Here is a 20,515-nt window from a genome sequence, read left to right as displayed (position 1 = left end):
TCAGTTTTTTTCTTTTCAATAGTCTAGTATGGAAAAAGTATGTGACAAACTTGCAAATTATAAATTCTACCTCCTCTTCTCAAATTAGTCAAATTGATCAGGTATGTTGTAGGAGGGAGGAATGAAGGTTAAGACTTCTGCTTCAGGCCACAGTGGAATAAAAGAAACCAGGTTTACCTCCTCCCCTTAAGTATTAGAAAATGGACAAAATAAATTAAACTATAGTTTCCAGACAACAGACACTGGGCAGCACATGACAGTGATGTTTAGGAGAAAGAAAATAAGTAAGGTAACCCTACAAGTACTTGACATTTCCATGTCTCAGTGGTGAAAGGCAGGACCCAAACAAAGTCCATCAATCCTCCTGAGGTGAGGAGACAGTTTAGAGTTGGAGAGTCCAAGACAGCTAAAAGTTACAAATCAGAAAACCAGAAAGAAGGGAGGTGCAGAAGAGTCCTCTCAGGTCTTCGGCTAGGTACTGATCTGTGCATGTGTGTGATTAAACTACAGCCAGAAAAAGAACCACCAGAAAAAAATAGGACATTCTCAAAGTTCACACAGAACCAGCCAGAGTGAAAAGACCACCTGATAGATAAGAGCACCAGGTAGAGTCCTTAGAAGGATAATGCCTCAGTAGTGAGGACAAATTACTCCTAAACTGAAAACTTTTCTGAAACCACTCTATCAAAGATTAGGTCAAAAGAATTAAACTATTTCCAAAAAAACTGCCAACCAGACTAAAGCCAAAAAGTATTTAAAAGAATACACAAAAAAACCCAGCATCCACCTATGTAAATCAGTGTCTGTCATTCAGTAGTAACAGAGATGTAAAGAAGCAGAAAAATACAATGCATAATGAGAAGAAAAATTAATCAACTGTCACAATATAAAAATGTTACAGATAGTAGCATTTTAACACAAGGATGATAAAACAGCTGTTATAAATATCCTACAGGCATATCTTATACTGTGATTTGCTTTATTACATTTTGCAAAATTGCATTTTTTACAAATTGAAGGTTTGTAGCAACCCTAATGTCAAGCAAGTCTATTGGCACCATTTTCCAACAATGTGGTCACTGTGTATCTCTGTATCACATTACAGTAATTCTTGCAATATTTCTTTTTTTTTCCTTTTGAGCCGGAGTTTCACTCTCATCACCTAGGCTGGAGTACAATGGTGCGATCTTGCCTCACTGTAACCTCCGCCTCCCGGTTGGTTTCAAGCAATTCTCCTGCCTCAGTCTCTCGAGTAGCTGGAATTACAGGTGCCCACCATCATGACTGGCTACATTTTTTGGTAATTTTAGTAGAGATACAGTTTCACCATGTTGGTCAGGCTGGTCTCGAACTCCTATCCTCAGGTGATTTGCCTGCCCCAGCCTCCCAAAGTTCTGGGAATACAGGGATAAGCCATCACACCCAGCCAATTCTTGCAATATTTCAAACTATTTCATTAACATTGCTATTTGTTAATCTGTGATCAGTGATTTTTGTTGTTACTATTGTAACAAGAACAACAACAAGAACAACAACTATTGTGGCTGTTTTGAAGTAACTCAAAGAAATTCCAGATAACACAGAGGGATTCAGAATTTTACTAGAATCCTAACAATGTATCTTAAGGAACTAGAAAAGCTAGAGCAAACCAAATCCAAAATTAGTAAAAGAAAAGAAACCCAAAAATTAGCTGGGCATGGTGGCACATGCCTGTAGTCCCAGCTACTCAGGAGGCTGAGGTGAGAAGATGGCCTGGGCCTGGGAGGTCAAGGCTACAATAAGCCATGTTCATGCCAATGTACTGCAGCCTGGGTGACAAAGTGAGACCATGTCTCAACCAAAAAAAAAAAAAAAAAAAGAAAAAGAAAAGAGCCCAAATAAATGAAATCGAAGCAAAGAAAACAATACAAAAGATCAACAAAACAAAATGGTTTTTTTAAAAGAAAAACAAAACTGAGAAACCTTTAGCCAGACTAAGAATAAAAGACAGAAGACCCAAGTAAATAAAATCAAAGATGAAAAAGGAGACATTACAACTGATACTACACAAATTCAAAGGATCGTTGGTGGTCACTATGAGCAACTGTGTGCCAAGGAAATGGATAAATTTCTAGACACATACAACCTACCAAGATTGAACCATGAAGAAATACAAAACCTGAACAGACCAACAGCAAGTTACAATGGAATAAAACACTTAATTATGGAGCTATAATTAAAAGTCTCTCAGTAAAGAAAAACCCAGGACCTGATGGCTTCACTGCTGTATTCTATCAAACATTTAAAGAACTGAACTGACACCAATCCTACTCAAATTACTTTCAAAAACAGAAGAGGGAATACTTATGAATCACTCTACAAGGCCAGTATATACCCAAACAAGACAGAGACATATCAAAAAAGCAAGGAGTGGGGAGGGTGTGTGAAATACAGGCCAATATCCCTGACAAGTAAGGATGCAAAAATCCTCAACAAAATATTAGCAAACTAAATTCAATAATACATTGAAAAGATAATTCATCATGACCAATTGAGACTTATCCCTGGAATGTTAAGTCTATTTCAATGTATGCAAATCAATCAATGTGATGCATCATCTCAATAGAGAGAAAGATAAAAGCTGTATGACAATTTCAACTGATGCTGAAAAAGCATTTGATAAAATTAAACATCCTTTCATGATAAAAGCTCTCAAAAAACTGGGAACAGAAGGAACATATCTCAAAATAGTAAAAGCCATGTACCACAGACCCACAGTATCGTATTAATGGGAAAAAATTGAAAGAAAGCCTTTCTTCTAAAATCTGGACAAAACAAGGCTGCCCATTTTCACCACTGTTATTCAACATAACACTGCAAGTCCTAGCTGGAACAATCAGACAAGAGAAGGAAATAAAGGATATCCAAATTGGAAAGGAAGAAATCAAATTATTCCTGTTTGTAGATGAGATAACCTTATATTTGGAAGAGACCAAAGACTCTATCAAAAAAAACTAATAAAAATGATAAACTAATTCAATAAAGTTGCAGGATAAAAAATCAACAGACAAAAATCAGTAACATTTCTACATGCCACCACTGAACAATCTGAAAAATTTACAAAAACAATCCCACTTACAGCAGCCACAAATAAAATTAAATACCTAGGAATTAACCAAAGAAGTAAAAGGTCTTATTTTATTTGAAACAATACAAACTGTAAAACACTGATAAAAGAAACTGAAGAGGACATCAAAAAATGGGAAATATTCCATGTTCATGGATTGAAAAGAATCAACATTGTTAAAATGTCCATACTACTCTAAGCAATCTACAGATTCAATGCAAACCCTATCAAAATAGCAAAAACATTCTTCACAGAAATAGAAAAGACAATCCTAAAATTTATAGGCATCAATAAAGATTGAGAATAGCCAAAGTTATTTTGAGCAAAAAGAACAAAACTGGAGAAATGGTATTATCTGACTTCAAATTACACTACAGAGCTATAATAACCAAAAACAGCATGGTAGTGGCATAAACACAGACACACAGACCAGTGGAACAGAACAGAGAACCCAGAAATAAATCTATACATCTACTGTATAATGTCATTTTTTTTTAAACTTCTTTTCTTTTTTTTCCTTTTTTTAGACAGAGTCTTGCACTGTCACCCAGGCTGTAGTGCAGTGGCACAATCTTGGCTCACTGTGATGTCTGCCTCCTGGGATCAAGCAATTCTCCTGCTCAGCCTCCCGAGTAGCTGGGACTACAGGCATGCACCACCACGCCCAGCTGATTTTTTTATATTTTTAGTAGAGACGGGGCACCATGTCAGGCAAGATGGTCTCAATCTCCTGACCTCATGATCCACCCGCCTCGGCCTCCCAAAGTGCTGGATTACAGACATGAGCCACTGTGCCTGGCCTAATCTGTCATTTTTGACAAAGGTGTCGAGAACATATATATGTTCGGGAAAAGACAGTCTCTTCAATAAATGATACTGGGAAAACTGGATTATCATATGCAGAAGAATAAAACTAGACCCCTATCACTCACCATGTACAAAAATCAAATAAAAATGGATTCAAGACTTAACTCTAAGACCTCAAACTATGTAACTACTAAAAGAAAACATTGAGGAAACTCTACAGGACAATGGACTGGGCAAAGAGTTCTTGAGTAATACCTCACAAGCACAGGCAGCCACAGCACAAATGAACAAATGAGATCACATCAAGTTAAAAATGTTTTGCACAGCAAAAACAAAACAAAACAAAAAAACAGAATGGGAGAAAAATATGTGCAAACTACCTGTCTGACAAGGGATTATATTAGATTAATATAATAACTAGAATACATAAGGAGCTCAAGCTTATATATCCACAGGGATAAATCTAATAATACAATTTAAAAATCGGTAAAAGATTTGAATGAACATTTCTCAAAAGATATACAAATGGCAAACAGGCATATTCAAAGGTGGTCAACATCACCTGATGAGAGAACTGCAAATCAAAACTACAATAAAATATCATCTCGACCCAGTTAAAATGACTTATCAAACAGACAGGCAATATCAAATGCCGAAAAGGATATGGGGAAAAGGGAATCGTTGTACACTGTTGGTGGTAATGTAAATTAGTACAAACACCATGGAGAACAGTTTGGAGGTTCCTCAAAAAACTAAAAATAGAGCTACCATATGATCCAGCAATCCCACTGCTAGGTATATACCCAAAAGAAATGCAATAAAAATATCAAAGAAATATCTGCACTCCCATGCTTATTGCAGCACTATTCACAGTAGCCAAGCTTTGGAAGCAACCTGTGTCCATCAACAGCCAAGTGGGTAAAGAAAATGTAGTTCACAGGAGGTGGAGGCTGTGGTGAGCCGAGATCGCACCACTGCACTCCAGCCTGGGAGACAGAATGAGACTCTATGTCAAAAAAAAAAAAAAAAAAAAAAAAAAAAGGAAGGAAAGAATATGTAGTTCATATACATAATGAATTATTCATCCATAAAAAGGAATGAGATCCTGTCATTTGCACCAATATGGATGGTAATGGAGAGCATTATGTTAAGTAAATGGCCAGAGCACAGAAAAACATCACATGTTCTCACTTATTTGTAGAGCTAAAAATTAAAACAATTGAAATCATGGCGATAGAGAGTAGAAACATGGTTACCTAAGGCTAGGAAGGATAGTAGTGAGGAAGGGAGAAAGTGGGGATGGTTAATGGATTTGAAAAAATAGAAAGAATGAATAAAGGCCAGGTGCGGTGCCTCACGCCTGTAACCCCAGCACTTTGGGAGGTCAAGGCAGGCGGATCACGAGGTAAGGAGTTCGAGACCAGCCTGATCAATATGGTGAAACCCCGTCTCTAATAATAACACAAAAATTAGTCAGGCATAGTGGTGTGCACCTTTAGTCCCAGCTACTTAGGAGGCTGAAGCAGACGAATCATTTGAACCCAGGAGGCAAAGTTTGCAGTGAGCTGAAATTGCACCAGTGCATTCCAGCCTAGGTGACAGAGTGAGACTCCATCTTGAAAAAAAAAAAAATAGAATGAATAAAACCTAGTATTTGATAGCACAACAGGGTGATTATACTCAATAATAATGTAATTGTACATTTCAAAATAACCATGTAGCCATAAAAAAGAACAAAGGCGGAAACAAAAGCAGGAACCACTGATGGAGCTAGAGGCTATTATCTTCTGCAAACTAGCACAGGAACTGAAAACCAAATGTTCTCACTTATAAGTGAGAGCTAAATAATGAAAATTTCTGAACACAAACAAGGAAACAACAGACACTGGGGTCTACGTAAGGGTAAAGGGTGGAAGGAGGGAGAGGAGCAGAAAAGGTAACTATTGGATACTAGGCTTAATTCCTGGGTGATAAAATAATCTGTACAACAAACCCCCATGACATGAGTTTGCCTATGTAACAAACCTTCACATGTACCCTGGAACCTAAAATAAAACTTCAAAAACAAAAAGAAAAATGAGAAAATATAAATAACTAAAATCCTGCCTTTAAGATTTCTAACCACCTACTGGCTTCCACCAAATAGGCCTGATCCTTCTTTTCACGTAAGATGAAATGCTGCTGGTGTAAAGCTTAATCCCTTTTGCAATTGCAATCTCTGTTACCTTATTTTATTTTATTTTATTTTTTGAGACAGTGTCTCACTCTGTCACCCAGGCTGGAGTGCAGTGGTGCAATCACAGCTCACTGTAATCTCAAACCCCTGGGCTCAAGAAATCTTCCCAAGTAGGCTAGGACTACAGTTATGTGCCACCACAACCCAGCTTATTTTTGGTAGAGACAGGATCTCACTATTTTGTACAGGCTGTTCTTGAACTCCTGGCCTCAAGCAATCCTCCTGCTTCAGCCTCCCAAAGCACTGGGATTATAGATAAAAGCCACCATGCTTAGCTCCTCTGTTGTTTCTTTTCTACAAGCCATAGCAAATGATTTGCTGGGCACAGTTTAGGAAACCTAGTCTTCTGTTTACTAAGGTGAAATTTGCAGATTTAAATAGACCTCTTTCTCTGCACAACCTCACATCCCACATCTGGACCTCCCACATGGTCTAGATCCCTGGTCCCCAACCTTTATGGCACCAGGGACCAGTTTCATGGAAGACAATTTTCCCATGGACTGTGATGGGAGGATGATTTTAGGACAATTCCGGTGTATTATATTTATCATGTACTTTATATTATTACATTGCAATATGTAATAATTATATAACTCATCATAATGTAGAATCAGTGGGAGCCCTGAGCTCATTTTCCTGCAACTAGATAGTCCCAACTGGAAATGATGGGAAAACGTGACAGATCATCAGGCATTATATTCACATAAGGAGCACACAACCTAGATCCCTCACATACGTAGTTCACAATAAGGTTCATGCTCTTACGTGAATCTAAGGCTGCCACTGACCAGACAGGAGATGAAGCTCAGGGAGTGGCTGTAAATACTGATGAAGCTTTGCCTGCTAACTCACTCACCACTCACTTCCTCCCGTGCAGCCCAGTTCCTAACCAGAATCAGTCTGTGGCCTGGGGTTTGGAGAATCCTGCTGTAGAGTAATTTCCATCTTCTTTCAGATGCCACCTCATAGTTGAAGTAGTGGCATTACCCATAGGTAAGACACAAAAGCAGAACAGGCCTCTTGAACCTGCCTGCATCCATAAAGAGAAGAAACCTAAGATTGCTCAGGTCTCTGTTCTAACTTCTTGACCTATGTTAGCTGACCCAAGTCTGCTAGAAGAGCATTCTGAGGAAGATAAAGTACAAAGTTCCACTTTAGTACTCAACATTGTACCCATGTATTCCCATATAGAGTTTTCTTCCCCTCATCTGGTTTTATACTTAATAAAATTGAAGGTTTCATTCTCTTCTGTTCTCCATTATTTATTTTTCAATCGGTTGAAGTAGAAGAAGAACAAATAAGTGATTAAACACCCCCATACTCCAACACCATGAAAAAACTTTGTTGGTCTCAGTTACATAACCATACTAGAGACCAAATTCAGTCTCTATATTAGAGATGAGCAAACACACAGAAACAGAATGAAATCTATTAACATTTATTATAATTAATATAACTTCAGATAGTTCAATAGAGTGAAAATAAAAGTACTTTTTCCAGCTGTTTATATATTTTTGTACACTCAGTTCTTTTCATAATGTTATCTTGTCTACCATATTATTTCAAGCCAATTTCATTGAACATTATTTCAAGGAACTGTTTGTGTGTTACAAGAAAGGTACAAGATAAGTAGATACAGCAAGGCTGAAGAAATCACCAAAGACTTGATAGAAAAGATAAAGGCTAATCCTTAAGGATTGAGTAAGTAAGAAGTAGAAATAAGATAAAAGCCTTCTGAGAGATGGGAATAACAGGAGCAAAAGCATGGAGGCAGAACCGAAAGAGATAGGTATGATATAAAATAGTATGGTATAAAGAAAGATTTGTCCTCAACACTGTCTACAACAGAACTCTTTGAGTGATATTTTCATAAATGCTTTCTGGGAAGAAATTAACATTTCTGGGAAAAAGCATAAACCATTTTGGACAAATTTTAACAAGCTTAAGTAAGCTATTCTGGGAACTTAGTTATCTACACACTCAGCTGATAGTTGCAAAAGTCTAAAGATCTTTAACAAGTTATCCTTTTCTTATTTATCTAACCACTCTTGTTTTCCTACAATATCTCCACCAAGAAAGGAATCTTTGAATTGGCCTGGTTCATTTTCATCCCTGGCAGCAAGTCTGAAATGAAATTTCACATATTCTCATAATAAATTTCTAAAAACCTTTTTTTAAACAATGAAAAGACAAACATAAACGTATTTATCAAATCCTAAATAAGGAATATTGAGACAATTCTTTAGTATAAGGGGATGTAACCAGAATAAAAGAATAATGTCCTTATAGGTCCAGCTTTTTTTCTTTTGCAATGTCCAAAAAATATTCTACACCCTTCTATTAGGGTCCAGACTATTATTATGTTCATCAGGACAATGGGTAGAAAAAGGTCCAGATCAGGAAAATGACAACAAACGCTAGGAAGTTTTACACTTAAAAAAAAAAAAAAAGAGAGAGAGAATTATTTAGCCAGGTGCAAAGGTGCAATGGTGTGCGTGGGTAGTCCTAGCTACTCAGGAGGCAGAGGTGGGAGAATTGTTTGAAGCCAGGAGTTCAAGGCTGCAGTAAGCTACGATTGTGCCACTGCACTCCAGCCTGGAATGTCAGAGCAAGACTCTCCCTCTAAAAATTAAAATAAATTAAAAAGAAAAAGAGGGACAGAGAGAGAATTCTAGTAAAAGAAAAATAATAGATCCAGTGAACCTAAAGAGGAGAAAAAGAGCTAAGAATCAAGTGATCTTGCTTTAGGATGTGTTTTGTTTAATAATAAATAAGACAATATTCTGATGTACAGCAGCATCATGGGAAATACTGGGAATCACAGAGATGGGAAGAGAGCAATTTAAGATGTTTTGCTGAGCATTAAGAATGTATTCTTAGGCTGGGCATGGTGTCTAATGCCTGTAATCCCAGCACTTTGGGAGGCCAAGGTGGGTGGATCATTTGAGGTCAGGAATTTGAGACCAGCCTGGCCAACAAGGCGAAACCCTGCATCTACTAAAAAAAAAAAAAAAAAAAAAAATTAGACAGGCATGGTGGCATGTGCCTGTAATCCCAGCTACTCAGGAGGCTGCACCAAGAGAACTACTTGAACCCAGGAGGCAGAGGTTGCAGTGAGCTGAGATCACACCATTGCAGTCCAGCCTGGGCAACTGAGCAAAACTCTGTCTCAAAAATAAAAAAAAATAAAAATAAATAAAATAAAACAAAAATAAACAAATAAATAAAAAAAGAATGTATTCTTAATAATAATAGTAGGCTTCCAGGCAAGTCAACTCACTCCTCTCTTGGAGTGTACTCTTACTTCCTTAATAAAACTTTTGCTTACCTAAGTAGTTAATTGTACAAAAGGCAAGGACAAGCACATCTTAAATACATATTAAATGTCCAGAAAGGAAAAATAATTGCCCTACCATGTTAAGATGGGGGAGCAGAGAGTTGAAATAGAAACAGACATGAAGAACCAAGAATTTATGTTTCATATACTGACTCACAGAGACCTCTAGAAAATATGCATAAGTCTTAGACAACAACAATATATTCTCTACTAGGGCCAGCTGGGGATGCCTATAATCCTGGAAGGGGAGACTGAGGAAGGAAGATCATTTGAGTTTGAGAACAGCCTGGGCAACGTAGCAAGACCCTGTCACCAAAGAAACAAAAAAAACAAGAAAAATATATACTCCCCAAATAGTTTTGGGATACACAACAGGGATTACATTTTGTATAAAATAAATCTTTTGTGTATCTAATTTCTCAATATCTTTTAAGTAAAATGGTGAACAAAATTAAATTTGAAATATAAACAGTGTTACTGATTATTAAAATACTTACGATGGTCGATCCTCAAGAATCAGGGCAGTGGTGGAAAGTGGCTCAAATTCAAAATTCTTACGTCTTGAAGACTGAGGTGGTGGTTTACAGGTCCTTCCCGTCCGTGCTTCATATTCCTAGAATAAATTTAAACATGTCTTATGCAGAAATTGTTCCAACATAGTTTGTATTATTAAATCTGTCTCAGTGAGAATATTATGCTATAATGAGAGATACATACAATTCATAAAGTAATTTGGTAAAAATATCTAGCAGACAAAAAAAATAAAAATTTTTTTGAGCGGGAGGTGGAGGGGAGCTGGAAGCAGTGGCTCATGCCTATAATTCCAACACTTGGGAGGCTGAGGCGGCAAAATTACTTGAGCTCACAAGTTCAAGACCAGCCTGGGCAACAGATGTGTTCCTCACCTGTACTAAAAATAAAAATTAAAAAAGTTATTTTTGGCTGGGCATGGTGGCTCACACCTGTAATCCTAGCACTTTAGGAGGCGAAGGTGGGTGGATCACCTGGGGTCAGGAGTTTGAGACCATCCTGGCCAACACGGTGAAACCCCATCTCTACTAAAAATACGAAAAAAAAAAATAGCTGGTCATGGTGGTGGGCACCTGTAATCCCAGCTACTCAGGAGGCCGAGTCAGGAGAATCACTTGAACCTGGGAGGCGGAGACTGCAGTGAGCCGAGATTCTGCCACTGCACTCCAGCCTGGGCAACAACAGCGAAATTATGTCTCAAAAAAAAAAGTTTTTTTTTTCCCTGAAGCAACCTAAATTATAAATGTATATTACATACAAAGTATCAAAATGTAAGCAGAGGAAAGAGAGAAATATACTAGATTAATTAGGTAAAGTTTTAGGTAGACATTCTTGATTGCCTTCTATGATAACAGCTATTCAAGCTCATCTTTGAATAATCTACAAGTAGGTAAGCCTAGTTCCTAAACCTTCAGTTAGATCAGTGATGAAAATGTTGAGACAAGATATAGACAATGCCACTGAACTGCTCTGAATATCCCCGAAGGGTGACATTCAACCTCTAATGAAATAATAGTTTTGGATTTCAATCTACTATTACAAATAGATGTACTTACTCTAAATTTAAACAACACTTTGCTAACATATCTTATCCAAAAATACAGCCATAGACTGTCAAATATTTCACTAAAATTAAGAAACCTCCTATAGTATTTTTCTAACTCATCCAACCTGATAATCCTAATTTAAAAAAATTAATTTAATATATGATAAAGACATTTAAATTTCTTTATTCAAGTATTCTTTCATAAATGTTCCCAAACTTCTGAAATTTATTTATAGAAATATGCCAAAGATCAATAACAAGTTTACCAGCTTCCAAGTTCCAGGAGCCATGTTTTTCCTTTCTAAAAAATCAAGCTAACATCTGATCATCTCTAGGCACTAGTTATGTTTTTCATTACATTCTCAAATATTACTCAATGATTTCATGAACTATGCAAGACCACTGGTAAAGAAGAGAAGACACTAATTTACATGAAGAAAAGGAAATGCACTTAAAAAGTGGTCAGATATTTCGCTTCTTAGTTGCTTGACCACAATTGCCTGTAATTCTTTTAATACTATTGTTACATCTTTTCCAACTTAAAGCCTCTTTCTCCTTACTCAATCAGGCAATTGTAAAATGAGACCTAATAGTTCCACACCTCTTAAAAATTTGATGATCTTTTTGAAGCTTAACCTTAATTGAGATATTATTTTTTAAAAACAACTTATGTTGTCTTATAAACTTCAGCTTACTTTGTGGTTCCAGCCACTGTTTATAAAGTTTCATAATCATCTTTAGTTCTACATCTCCCCTTCCATCTACTGTATCTATGCTCTGCTTATCTGAGAGTTCCTTTGCATCACCAAATTGGGTTTTTAGAAACTTTTCCTCTCTCAAATTATTTAGGATTGTGTGCACTTATGTTTATTAACTGTCATCCCAAAGAACAATATAGCTGTTCACAATCAAAAACGATAATGTCACTCATTTCTTTTTGTCTTTTACAATTTTCTTTCCTAATATCTAATCATGCTCAATGTTTCTTTTCTCCATTACAAACTCCAATGTAACAAATCCCTTTTCGGTTCATGTTTTTCTTACTAAAAATTATAGAAAAATAAGAAATTTGTTAAAATTTAAATGGTGTTTTCTTTTCCTACATGTAACCTGGTTTCACTACCAAACAGAATACCATGAATATTACCCAATAAAACATTTTCCATGCAAACAAAGGCCAAGCACAGAAACAGCAAAATCAAACTTTTAAACCAATATATTAATAACAACTAACATTGACAGACACTATGTACCATGCACTGTTAGGCCTCTTCCACAGGAGAAAAACTGAGGCACAAAGATGTATACTCACTTGCTGAAAGTCATTAGCAGCAGGCAGTCTGGCTCTACAGCCTGCCTTTTAATGATCTATTATCTTACTATATTAACAGGCAGCAAAGTAGCTATGTATGACACTTAAAAAATTGTTTTTGTAGAGATGGGATCTCCTTATGTTCAAGGCTGGCCTTGAACTCCTGGGCTCAAGCAATCCTCCCACCCTGTTCCCAAAGTGTAATCCTTCCCAAAGGATTACAGGTATGAGCCACTGTGCCTGGGCTGATGAAATTTTAAAAGCATGAGATTCATAAACTCATTCAGTGAAAGGCTCGCTCACTGGGGTAGATCAGACTGATAATACCTGAATCCCTGATCCACTTAAATATCACAAAAGGAGACCCCCAGACAGCATATTTCTCGTATGATGCAATATGAACTATACACTACCATTCTTGAAATATTCTTGCCAAAAGAAAAATCAAAGTTAATATAATTAAGCCTGTAGAATTGTGTTCTCCAATATGGTGGCCAAAGTTAGTAATAACCAAATAAGCTAATACATGTTTCAATATGCACAAAAATACCAAGGAATCTGAACTATTAAGAGGTTCTCCTTTGGAGAATAAGACTAGAAGAAATGAAGGGCTTTTGGTTTACTTTATGAGGCCAGTGTTGATTGGCTTTGTAAGCAACAAAAAATAAAGTATATTTTATGAGAGATCACTCATAGCCATGGTGGATAATTGACAAAGATCTTACTAAAGAGGTGGGATCAGAACTGGAGCAAAAATTATGGGTATTGATAGGCAGAAAAAAATTAAAACAGGTCAGCAGGAGCAAGCAAAGTCATGGATCATGGAAACACATTAATCTCACTGAAGAGAAAAAATGATGATTAAATAAGATTAGAAAGGTGTAGGCTAAATTACAGGACCTTTCATTGTTTAAAATATTTAGAATTAATCATGAACAAAATGGAAAACCACTGAAAGTATGGATAAAGCCAAGTTTGAGGAAAACAGTCCTTTATAAAACGTAAACTAACTATACATTCAATATATAAAGCAATTCAAAATGAAGCAGCTAGAAGATCATTTATGTATCTAACGTGAGGAATGAGCTTTTTTTTTTTTGGGATACAGAGTCTCGCTCCGTTGCCCAGGTTATAGTGCAGTGGTGCAATATCAGCTCACTGCAATCTCCACCTCCAGGGTTCAAGCCATTTTCCTGCCTCAACCTCCCGAGTAGTTGAGATTACAGGCATGTGCCACCATGACCGGCTAATTTTTGGATTTATCATAGATATGGGATTTTACCATGTTGGCCAGGCTGGCTTTGAACTCCTGACCTCAAATGATCTACCCACCGTGGCCTCCCAAAGTGCTGGGATTACAGGTGTGAGCCACTACACCCAGCCTAGGAATGAGCTTTGTATAGAATCGTCACTCAAACATCATTCATATAAGAAAAGAAGTTGTATTCTAGCACTTCTCACATAGATACTTGTCATAAAAGTGCTGTAAATTTCTAGAGAGTAATAATAATAAAAAGCTTTAAAACATTGCATGAGTTCATCTTTTTTTTTTTTTTTTTTGAGACGGAGTTTCACTCTTGTTACCCAGGCTGGAGTGCAATGGCACGATCTCGGCTCACCGCAACCTCCGCCTCCTGGATTCAAGCAATTCTCCTGCCTCAGCCTCCTGAGTAGCTGGGATTACAGGCACGAGCCACCATGCCCAGCTAATTTTTTGTATTTTTAGTAGAGACGGGGTTCCACCATGTTGACCAGGATGGTCTCGATCTCTTGACCTCGTGATCCACCCGCCTCGGCCTCCCAAAGTGCTGGGATTACAGGCTTGAGCTACCGCACCCAGCCGAGTTCATCTTTACCTGAAAATAGTATAGATTTCTATATCAAAATGACTTAAATATTTACTGAATAAATTAAACATGCCATTCTAATGCAATCAGGATTACAAATTATATAGCAGTACTCCTGGATAAAAAATAAAAATAAAAAGTAAAAAAACAGAATTACAAATTATTTAGAGGCTAGGCACAGAGATTCATGCCTATAATCCCAGCACTTTGGGAGGCTGAGGCAGGCAGATCACCTGCACCTAGGAGTTCAAGACCATCCTGGGCAATATGGTGAAATCCTGTCTCTACAAAAAAATACAAACATTAGCCAAGTATGGTGGCATGTACCTGTAGTCCCCAGCTACTCAGGAGGCTGAGGTCAGAGGATCACTTGAGCCAGGTGATGAAGGCTGCAGTGGACCATAAACACGTCACTGCACTCAGCCTGGGCAATAGAGTGAAAACTTGTCTCAAAAATAATAATAATAATTACATACTAATACTAGTACTTTCAAAATTCATCACAAGATTATAAGCTATTTATTAAGTTGTTCTTGATTATATATAACAGAAAACCCAACTCAAACAGGTTTGGGCAAATTTATGAGCTCTGAAAACGGAATATTCCATACAATCAGCTAACTTTGGACTCTGACCAAGAGGTTCACAGTATAAACATCAATAGGCAACTCTACTTCTCTACTGTTCTCTATACACATATAAAACATATATATGTATATATATGTATGTATATATGCCACCATATCTATATATATGTGTGTATATATATCTATATACCACCACTTCTATATATATATGTATACCACCATATTTATACATAGATATATATATAGCATATATATAGATAGATATGGTGGTGTATATATATAGTGTATATATATAGATATGGTGGTGTATATATACACATATATATTTTATATGTATATAGAGAACAGTAGAGGTATATATACATATCACATCATAGATATATGTGTATATTTTATATGTATATAGAGAACAGTAGAGAAGTAGAGTTGCTGATTATATATATACATATATAGAGATACACATCTATATATATATCTCTATATAAATCTCATATATATCTATATATCTCTCTCATATATATGTATGTAGATAGATAAGATAGACAGATTTTTTTTTTTTTTGAGACAAAGTCTCATTCTGTTGCCCAGGCTGGAGTGCAGTGGTGCTATCTCAGCTCACTGCAACCTCCGCCTCCCAGGTTCAAGCAATTCTCCTGCCTCAGCCTCCTGAGTAACTGGGACTACAAGTGCCTGCCACCACACCTGGCTAATTTTTTTTTAATTGCATTTTAGGTTTTGGGGTACATGTGAAGAACATGCAAGATCGTTGCATAGGTACACACATGGCAGTGTGGTTTTCTGCCTTCCATTCCCTCGCCTGTATCTGTCATTTCTCCCCATGCTATCTCTTCCCACCTCCCCATCCCCCCGTCCCTCCCCCATTTCCCCCCAACGGACCCCAGTGTGTAGTGCTCCCCTCCCTGTGTCCATGTGTTCTCATTGTTCAGCACCCGCCTATGAGTGAGAATATACGGTGTTAGATTTTCTGCTCTTGTGTCAGTTTGCTGAGAATGATGGTTTCCAGGTTCATCCATGTCCCTACAAAGGACGTGAACTCATCGTTTTTTGATGGCTGTGTAATATTCCATGGTGTATATGTGCCACATTTTCCCTATCCAGTCTATCATCGTTGGGCATTTGGGTTGGTTCCAGGTCTTTGCTATTGTAAACAGTGCTGCAATGAACATTTGTGTGCATGTGTCCTTATAGTAGAATGATTTATAATCCTTTGGATATATGCCCAGTAATGGGATTGCTGAGTCAAATGGGATTTCTATTTTTAGGTCACTGAGGAATCACCACACTGTCTTCCACAGTGGTTGAATTAATTTACATTCCCACCAACAGTGTAAAAGTGTTCCTATTTTTCCACATCCTCTCCAGCATCTGTTGTTTCCAGATTTTTTAATGATCGCCATTCTAACTGATGTGAGATGGTATCTCAATGTGGTTTTGATTTGCATTTCTCTAATGACCAGTGACGATGAGCATTTTTTCATATGTTTCTTGGCCTCCTGTATGTCTTCTTTTGTAAAGTGTCTGTTCATATCATATCCTTCACCCATTTTTGAATGGGCTTGTTTTTTTCTTGTAGATCTGTTTTAGTTCTTTGTAAATTCTGGATATCAGCCCCTTGTCAGATGGGCAGACTGCAAAAATTTTTTCCCATTCTGTTGGTTGCCGATTCACTCTACTGACTGTTTCTTTTGAACACCTGGCTAATTTTTGAATTGCTTTGAATGAATATATGAAAAAAGATGAAAGATCTAATATCAATCATCTAAGCTTCCACCTTAAGAAACAAGAAAAATTAGAGCAAATTAATTACAAAGTAGGCAGAAAAAAATAATAATAAAGAGCAGAAATCAAAAAAAATTGAAAACAGAAAGTCAGTAGAGAAAAATCAACAAAACCAAAAGCTAACAGTTCTTTTAAAAGATCAATAAAATTGATAATCCTCTTGCCAGGATAACTAAGAAAAAAAAAAAAAAAGAAGAAGATGCAAATTACTAATATCAGAAATGAAAGTGGAGACGTCACTACAGAGCCCAAGGACATTAAAAAGGATAATGAAGAAATATTATGAACAATTTTTTTTTTAGCTGGAGTCTTGCACTCTGTTGCCATCTTGGATCACTAGAACCCTCCACTTCCCAGGTTCAAGCAATTCTCCTGCCTTAGTCTCCCAAGGAGTTGGAACTACAGGTGCACACCACCATGTCCAGCTAATTTTTTGAATTTTTAGTACAGACAGGGTTTCACCACATTGGCCAGGCTGGTCTTAAACTCCTGATTTCAAGTGATCTTCCACCTTGGCCTCCCAAAGTTCTGGGATTACAGGCATGAGCCACCATGAACAATTATGAACCAGACTATTAGAAACAATTCTACGCCCACAATTTGATAACTTGAATGAACTGAACCAATTCCTTGAAATACACTGAAACTCACATAAGAAGAAATTGAATCAATCATTAATAATCTTCCACAAAGAAAGCACAGACCCAGATGGGTTCACTGATAAATTCTACCATACATTTAAGGAAGCAATTATATCAATTATCTATAATCTCTTCCATAAGACAGATACAGAGGAAATACTTCCTCACTCATTATATGAAGTCAGCATTACCCTAATACGAAAACTAACAAAGGTATTACCAAAAAAGAAACGTACAGACCATATCTCTATGAACATAAATAGAAAAAGTCCTCAAGAAAATATTAGCAAATCTAATCCAACAATGTATAAAAAGAATTCTATACCATGACTAAGTGGGATTTATCTCAGGTATCCACCACTGGTTCAATGTTAAAAAATAATAATTAATTTAATCAATTGCATCAAGAGTCTAAAGAACAAAAATCACATTATAACATCCACAGATGTTGGAAAAGCATTTGACAACATCCAACATTATTCATGATAAAAACCTCAGTAAACTAGGAATGGGGAGAACTTCCTCAACTTGATAAAGATGATCTTCAAAATGTATATAGGTTAGCTATAGGTTAGCTATGTAACCTATAGCTAACATCATACTTAATAGTGAGAAGCAAGAGTCTTTCTAAGATCAGTAACAAGGCAAGGATGTCCCTACTCACCACTGCTTTTCAACATTGTTCTGGAAGTCCTAGTTAATGCAACAGAAAAAGGAAATAAAAGTTACACTAATAGGGGAAGAATAAATAAAACTGTCTTTGTGTACAGATGACATGATTGTCTGTAAAGACAGTCCAAAAAAATCAACCAAAAAACTTCTAGAACTAATAAGCAATAACAGCAAATTTTCAAGATAGAAGGCTAATGTTCAAAAGTCAATCACTTTCTTACAATATAACAGCAATGAAAAAGTAAATTTTAAAACACATTACTACTCTTCTTCCGGCTGGAACCATGGAAGGTGTAGAAGAGAAGAAGAAGAAGGTTCCTGCTGTGCCAGAAACCCTTAAGAAAAAGTGAAGGAATTTCGCAGAGCTAAAGATAAAGCGCCTGAGAAAGAAGTTTGCCCAAAAGATGCTTCGAAAGGCAAGGAAGAAGCTTATCTATGAAAAAACGAAGCACTATTACAAGGAATATAGGCAGATGTACAGAACTGAAATTCGAATGGCAAGGATGGCAAGGAAAGCTGGCAACTTCTATGTACCTGCAGAACCCAAACTGGCGTTTGTCATCAGGATCAGAGGTATCAATGGTGTGAGCCCAAAGGTCCAAAAGGTGTTGTTAGCTTCTTCGCCTTCGTCAAATCTTCAATGGAACCTTTGTGAAGCTCAACAAGGCTTCAATTAACATGCTGAGGATTGTAGAGCCATATATTACATGGGGGTACCCAAATCTGAAATCAGTAAATGAACGGATCTACAAACGTGGTTATGGCAAAATTGAAAAGAAGCGAATTGCTTTGACAGATAATGCTCTGATTGCTCGATCTCTTGGAAAATAAGGCATCATCTGCATGGAGGATCTGATTCATGAGATCTATACTGTTGGAAAACACTTAAAAGAAGCAAATAACTTCCTGTGGCCCTTTAAATTATTTTTTCCACGAGATGGAATGAAGAAAAAGACCACCCATTTTGTAGAAGGTAGAAATGCTGGCAACAGGGAGGATCATATCAACAGGCTTATTAGAAGAATGAACTAAGGTGTCTCCCATGATTTTTTTTTTTGTCCTTTTTCTTTTTTTTTTTATTGTTTTTTTTTTCCATGATTATTTTTCTAAGCTGGTCAGTTAATAAACAGTACCTGCTCTCAATTGAAAAAAAAAAACCCACATTACCATAAAAATGAAATACTTAGGTATAAATCTAACAAAATATATGCAAGATCCATATGAGGAAAAGTATAAAACTCGTTTGAAAGATAACAAAGAAGAACAAAATAAATGAAGAGATATTCCATGTTTATGAATAAGAAGACTCAATGTCATTGAGATGTCAGCTCTTCTCAACTTGATCTATAGATTCAACATAATCCCAATCAAAATCTCAGCAAATTATTTTGGGGATGATAAACTGATTCTAAAGCTACATGGAGAGACAAGAGGCCCAGAACAGCCAATTCAATATTGAAGAAAAACAAAGTCAGAGAATTGACACTACTCAAATTCAAGGTTTACCATAAGGCTACAATAATCAAGACAGTGTTGGCATTGGTGAAAGAACAAACAAATAGCTCAGTGGAACAGAATAGAGATCCCAGAAATAAACCCACATAAATATAGTCAACTGATCTTTGACAAAGGAGCAAAGGCAATACAATGGAGCAAAGATAAGCTTTTCAACAAATGGTAATGAACAACTGGACATCAACATGCAAAAAAAAAAAAAAAAATCAATCTACATACAGACTTTACATCCATCACGAAAAGTTAACTCAAAATGGTTTACAGACCTAAATGTAAAATGCAAAACTATGTAACTCCTAGGGGATAACACAGAAAATTCAGACGGCCTTGAGTATGGTGATGACTTTTTAGATAAACACTAAACGTAGGATCAACAAAAAAGTTAAAATCAAAATACAATAGTCCCCCTCTTATTCTTGGGAAATATGTTCTAAGACCCCCAGTGGATGCCTGAAACCATGGATAATACTTAGCCCTATATGTGCTTTTTTCCTCTACATAAGGTTTTATAAACTTCATAAATTTATAAATTAGACACAGTTAAGACATTAACAATAATAAAATGGAGCAATTAGAACAAAATACTATAATAAAAATTATAATGTGTTCTCTCTCTCTCTCTCTCACACACACACACACACACACACACACACACAAAGACACACACACACACGCACACAAAATATCTTAATATTTTCAGACTGCAGCTGACTATGGCTAACTGAAACTGTGGAAAGTGAAACTGTGATAAGAGGAGATACTATATTAATAAGATGGAGTTCATTAAAATTTAAAACTTCTGCTCTGTGAAAGACACTCTCAAGAGGATGAGAAAACAAGCCACAGAAAGAGAGAACGCATTTGCCAAAGGCATGCCTGACAAAGGACTATTATCCAAAATATAAAGAACTCTTAAAATTCAACAATAAGAAATTGATTGTTTAAAATGAGCAAAACAATCTGATTGTTTAAAATGAGCAAAAGACCTGTATATCATCAAAGAAGATATACAAATGGCAGGTAGGCATGTGAAGAGATGTTCAACATTATGTGTCATCAGGGAATTGCAGATTAAGACA

General features: G+C 36.5%; 1 protein-coding gene and 1 pseudogene across 3 annotated transcripts in view; one reads left to right on the top strand and one right to left on the bottom strand.

Annotated features, from left to right (window-relative positions):
* The window catches only part of TBC1D12 (TBC1 domain family member 12), a 124,710-nt gene that overhangs the window by 47,409 nt on the left and 56,786 nt on the right, over positions 1 to 20,515 (bottom strand). For all 3 annotated transcript variants that reach the window (XM_039465331.2, XM_039465332.2, XM_074382605.1), the window contains exon 3: positions 9,984 to 10,099. In XM_039465331.2, coding sequence (XP_039321265.1) covers positions 9,984 to 10,099 — 116 coding nt within the window. The remainder of the gene's footprint in view (positions 1 to 9,983; positions 10,100 to 20,515) is intronic.
* On the top strand, positions 18,206 to 18,953 carry LOC120362544 (large ribosomal subunit protein uL30 pseudogene; annotated as a pseudogene).

The sequence above is a fragment of the Saimiri boliviensis genome, chromosome 12, assembly GCF_048565385.1.
Source record: "Saimiri boliviensis isolate mSaiBol1 chromosome 12, mSaiBol1.pri, whole genome shotgun sequence".
NCBI lineage: Eukaryota > Metazoa > Chordata > Mammalia > Primates > Cebidae > Saimiri > Saimiri boliviensis.
The sequence above is the reverse complement of the archived record's forward strand: the minus strand, read 5'-3'. Positions and strand labels throughout refer to the sequence as shown.